The sequence below is a fragment of the Syngnathus floridae genome, chromosome 6 (genome assembly GCF_059516105.1).
Source record: "Syngnathus floridae isolate MCC-2025c chromosome 6, RoL_Sflo_1.0, whole genome shotgun sequence".
In the NCBI taxonomy this organism is placed as follows: Eukaryota; Metazoa; Chordata; class Actinopteri; order Syngnathiformes; family Syngnathidae; genus Syngnathus; species Syngnathus floridae.
In genome coordinates, this window is record NC_142418.1 from 8,508,940 (window position 1) to 8,514,524 (window position 5,585).

At 43.6% G+C, this 5,585-nt stretch overlaps 1 protein-coding gene across 1 annotated transcript; it reads left to right on the top strand.

The window, feature by feature from the left end:
- Nucleotides 1–71: 71 nt before the first annotated feature.
- On the top strand, nt 72–5,555 carry fbxl9 (F-box and leucine rich repeat protein 9). Its single transcript, XM_088379571.1, has 11 exons — nt 72–426; nt 1,111–1,212; nt 1,330–1,464; nt 1,591–1,770; nt 1,945–2,250; nt 2,346–2,562; nt 2,964–3,121; nt 3,527–3,742; nt 3,937–4,149; nt 4,285–4,502; nt 4,652–5,555. The coding sequence occupies exons 1-11, from the start codon at nt 373–375 to the stop codon at nt 4,812–4,814; spliced, it is 1,962 nt and encodes a 653-aa protein (XP_088235697.1). The 5' UTR covers nt 72–372; the 3' UTR covers nt 4,815–5,555.
- Nucleotides 5,556–5,585: the final 30 nt, after the last annotated feature.

Consider the following 5,585-nt stretch of genomic DNA (forward strand, 5'->3'; position numbering starts at 1 on the left):
GGTTAAAAGTGTGTGCGCGTGGTTCAAGCATGTTATTATGAGTGGGGTCACTCGGTTATTACTACGAGCGTTCCGGCGCCCCGCCTCTGTGACGTCACAGCAGACACAGCTTATCCTCCTGACTGACGAAATGTGGTGCTTGCGGTAAATACGCGGAACAGCCTGTAGCTTCTTCTTCTAGTCTGGCATTTGACAATTTGCTATTGCCACGAATTCAGTCATGCCATTAAATGGTGTAAAGTCGACTTTGTTTCCGTGCAAGCCTAGCTGCATCGTTGAAGCTAGTTAGCTTGCTTAGGCTAGCTCCGCCGTGATGCGTTTTAAGGTCCTCCGTCCTGTCTGCTTAACATCCGACTGAGAGCAAATTGCGAGATGGAAGGCTGGGATGAGGAGGACTCGCTGGAAGCACCTGAGTTGCCTCTGGAGGTCAGGCAACTTTATTTAAAGACTAGCAAACACAGGTCCCGTGGACGTTTGGTGTACATAAACTTTTTATTGTAGCTGGTTGACAAAAATTCATTTTTTCCCAGACTCTGAAGACTGAAAAGAAAAACAAGGCAGTCAGTAACGACGTAATTCTAACGACTGTTTAAATATTCCAACACAGCTTGAACGTCACACTTGTGAATTTAACAGTTTCATTTTCCCATCCTTTATTTTAATAACAAAGTTTCACCTTGTAAAATAAGGCTTATATTCTTAAATTTTGTATCAATTTGGCATCTAGTTGCATCTTTTGCAATATCCTAATTCTATTTTCCTTGTAATATTTTCTAATATCACCTAGATTTTCTGTTATGAACAGTTTTATCTCATAAAATTACAGTTTTGATCCTTGTAGAATAAAACGTTCGCTCCATCATTTCACAACTTGACTCTTTTACGTTTTTCTCTCTCCTAATATTATATACTTGTCAAAATTAGTATTTATTCTTGTATTACTATTTTAACTTTTAGAATGATATTTTTTCCTTATATCGCATTGATTTTACTTATGTCGAATTATTTCTTTCTGATATTTTTCAGCGTGACTTTCATACTAAATTTAACAGGCACTGTTAATGCTTACTGCTTCACTAAACATGACCAATGCAATGTGGTCTTTTCTAGATTGTAGTCTATATCCTGACCTTCCTGCAAACTCCAGACAGAAAGGAAGCATCACTAGTTTGCCGTAGCTGGTACATTGCCAGCCAGGACTTGTGTTTTCAGGTAATTCTTGCCACATCGCTTTAATTGAATTGCACAAATTTGCACAAATGTTGGTGTTGTTAAGCAAAGGCCTGTACATGCAAACCAAACCTTTTCGATGTGTCTTTTTGTGTGCAGAGGAATGTCACATTTTGCTTTCCAGCTTCAGCCTCATCCCTGGAGCTGGTCAGGAGTCTTGGACAACGGTCACGCTGCAGCCTGATCATCAAACAGCTCGATGGGTTCAGCTTGTCCAGGTCGTTGCTGCAGGAGGTTTGAGGGGGTTTTATCATCACAATAATCTAAAACGGGGAACCCTGAATTTTCATAGATGTCACTTCCAGAATGTGTCTCCGTGTTCGGTCTCTCATGTGTCGCCTCACCCATCTCTCCCATTAGGTGGGCACAAGTGTTGGCTCCAAGTTGGAAAGTTTAGCACTACCTGGCAGCAGTGTCACTGAGGCCTCCTTGTTGGCTCTCCTCCCTCGTCTCACTTCACTCCGCAGGCTTGACCTAAGAGGCCTGGACAGCCTTTTCATGTCCGGAGCGTTCCTCTCCAGGAAGGAACACAGACAGCAGGTTAAATCTAATACCACTAAAACATAAACTTCTAGGTATCATTATTGCAATATGTTTGATAGAAGTCAGATATAAAGTCAGCAATTTAGAGTTGATATAGATGTCCTGATATTTATCTTGGTTCAGTTGTTGGTCTTCCACCATATCCAAAATCTGTTTTTCACTGGGTTCCAGATTAAGTCGGCCCTGTGCGGCCTTGAAGAACTGGACCTGTCCGACCTGCGCTACCTCTCTGACCTCACCTTCAATCGCTTGACGGGCTGCACACCTCGCCTCCGTCGCCTCTCGCTGGCTGGCTGCCACATCGCTTTTGAGTTTGACCCCTACAGTGGCTGCCCGGTGGGAACTGTTGAGGTTTCCTCCGCACTCCTCTCACTCAGGAACTTGCGCAAGTTGCTAACGGAGCAGAGCGCCACCCTTGTTGCTCTGGACCTCAGCAGAACCTCGGTCACCCCTGAGTCCCTTCGCACTATTGCCCAGGTTAGGAAACAAAGTACAGGAATATATGCGTTAATTCTGTCTAATCTTCGCTCGAGCACTACGATTAGGTCTGCGTTATATGATTTGTGTTACAGGTTGAAGGTTTGACTTTGGAGGAGCTGTGTCTGCAAAGTTGCAAAGAGCTGACGGACTACTCGGTGGAGGTTCTGGTAAAGCACCAGCCGGGCCTCCAGAAAGTGGACATCAGCTGCTGCACTGAGCTGACCAGCAGGGCCGTGGTGGCCGTAGCGCGAGGCCTGAGCTCCCTTACACAGCTCTCTCTGTCACGCGACTGGAAGATCACTGAGACAGGTATCCATGTCAGCATGTGATATGGTCATTTTAAAGACTCGATGTTAGTATGCTAGATGTAAAAACTCTAGGCAAGTAGCGCATGTAACCACAAATCCATTGTGTCATACAGTATGCCTGGATGGGGTAGGGCGGAAAGACAGTTAATACAAATAAAGAAAGAGTGGCTAAATTTTGCACACAAAACATGATGAGCCATGGTTCACCTTTTTGGCTTCATTTATACTGAATTGTAGTCCAACAAAGATATGGTATGTTTGGCAATAAAACCAAGACCGCAGTGAAATATTGTAAATGTTTCACGTTTCCAGTTTGGCATTTTCACAGTAATATGTATGTGGACTTTTTACTTTATATATCCAATGTTGGAAGTTAAGTGATGGTGGTCATGCAATCTGCAGGCTTGGCCGACCTGGTGTCCATCCCATCACTGCGGAATCTGGATCTATCCGAGTGTCTCCACGTCGGCGGTGCGGAGATGGTGAAAGGCTTGTCACGATGCCTCTCTGAGCGAGCGCAACTGGAGAAGCTCAACCTTCGGAGCTGCACTTACATGCGGGTCTGTTGTGGTTCAGTTTGGGTTAATGATGGCAGCTCGGCGGAATAGTGGTTCGCAAGTCTGGCGCACAGTCAAAGCCCTAATGAGCACTGGCGAAGCTAAGACATTTTTCTTGGAAGGATAGTTCAGTGGTTTCATAAAATGTCATTTTCTTTGTTTAACAAACCAAAATACAATCTTCAGAAAACGCTGATTAACATTCTCATGTTCTCTTGGATGGATGGGTGGAAATTCCGGGAAAAATCAGAAAACATCCAAAAGTCAATTATGCGGTCTGGGCCGCGGGGAAATGGCACCCGGGGGGGTTAGTTTCCCCGCGGCCCCCCCTCTAGCTCTGCCACTGCTAATGAGGATACACTGCAGAAAGTCTATGGACAATAAAACGTTCATTGTGTCTTTTGTTAGGATGAGGCTGTTTTCACCCTCACGCAGCTTCTCGGCAGCACGCTACGTGAACTGGACTTGACCTCGTGCGTCAACGTGACTGACCTGTCGGTGCGCGCCATTGCCACCTACCTGCAGGGCCTGCTGGTGCTGCGTCTGGGCTGGTGTAAAGAGGTGACAGACTGGGGTCTGCTAGGGATGGTGGAGACGAGCGCCTGTGAGCTAGACGAGGAAAAGGTGAGCAGTGCAGATGGAGAGCTCTGTTGTTGCTTGTATCACTTTTTGTTTTTTTTTAAATATTTTGTACGTTTTCATAATTGTATCATTTGAGGTAGGGCTGAATAATTTCATTCTTAAAAATCAGCCCAATGATTTTACAACAATTTCTTAATGTTGCCAGTAAAGTCAGATTTCCCCACTATCCTGGACAGGAGGACAAGGGCCCCAGGTTCACACGCACCTTCGGCAATATGGGCTTTTTCAAGCCTCCGCGTTCGCCCTTCGAGGAGCGACCCAAGTTGGTAACGCACGATGACCTGAAGCATTTCAAACAGCAAGCGGGAGTATCACTGTTGGCGCTCAGCAGGCTGCGGGAGCTCAATTTGTCCGCCTGCTGCAAACTCACCGACAGCAGCATCACACAGGTCTTCTACACTGTTTGCTTTAGCACCTGAAAATAAAATAATATCGCCTAATAGGCAGAAAAGAGCGAGTCAAATTTTGAGGGACATGCGTTGTACTTAAAAGATAAACTCATTGTTTGTGTCTTCCGCGTGTAGGTTGTGCGCTTCACAGAACTCCAACATCTCTCTCTGTCCTCGATGACTGACATCACGGACGCCAGCTTGTCAGCTGTGGCCCGACACTGCCGCGCCCTCACCAGCCTGGAGCTCAGCCGTTGTGCGCACATAAGCGACCGTGGCATGGAGCAGGCGGTGCCGCACCTCCACAGGTTGCAACATCTCTACCTCTCCGGTTGCAATAACATCACAGATAAGTAAGTCAGTGCTGTAGTCTGTCCTTTAAAAACCCATTTTTTGTCAAAAATTGCTTTACGTAAAACCGGTTCTGTTGCACAAATACGGTTGGGGACCGCTGCTTTCCTTGAAGCGTTTTAAATTCTATTTGACATTTGGATATTTCCAGGTCTCTGTTCCTGCTGGCTCAGCACTGTAAGCGACTTAAAACACTGGACGTGTCAAAGTGCAACAAGATCTCAGGAACAATGGTGGACCACCTTCTATCACAGCTGCACTTTTTGGAAAATATCTATTACAAACTACCTTATGGGACCGACTTTTCACTCTGATTTAAATATTCTGGATGACTCTTCATCAAACAAATCTGCTGACCAAAACTGTTAAGAAGTATTGAGGTTTATAACATCCACATCTGAACAGGTGAGAGGAACTCAAGTACAGGCTTCAAGCTATCCCCACATTTGTTTTTGTACTTAAATCTTCCAGTAGCATGAAGAATTCATTCCATGTTAAACCAATGTGGAATAAACCTGTAAAACCAGTTTCCCCTATTTAATAAGTAACTTATGTCACATTATACTCTAAAATACGTACATGTTTGCATCCAAACAAAACATATTATTAAAATGAATGCATATTAAATGAAGAGATCATAACTGTAAGTACAGATTGAACATTATAAGGTGCTTGTGAAGTGCTTTTCATTTATGTAAATAAAAAAAAAAAACATCAGGACTTTCTTTTTACACTTAGATGAAGCCAAATGTCATTTTTGATATAAATCTGGAAAACATGGAAAGTGTAAAGGATAAAGTTGGCATGAAACAGGGAACAAAGTGGCTAGAACCTTCCTACTCCTACATTAGTTCCTGTAATATAATTTCATCTAAAATATAATTTGGTATAAATCACTATCTATGGAACTGCCTGTTCTAATTAGTCAGTCACTTTTGTTGGTGTTGATCATCAACAGTGTTGAATTGTGTTGGTGAACTCTTAAACTGTAAATTGCTCCAGAACTGACTTTTATATAAAATGATTTTATAAATAAAACACTGTCACAAAAATTACATTGCTTACAAACTTTCAGAACCAAAACA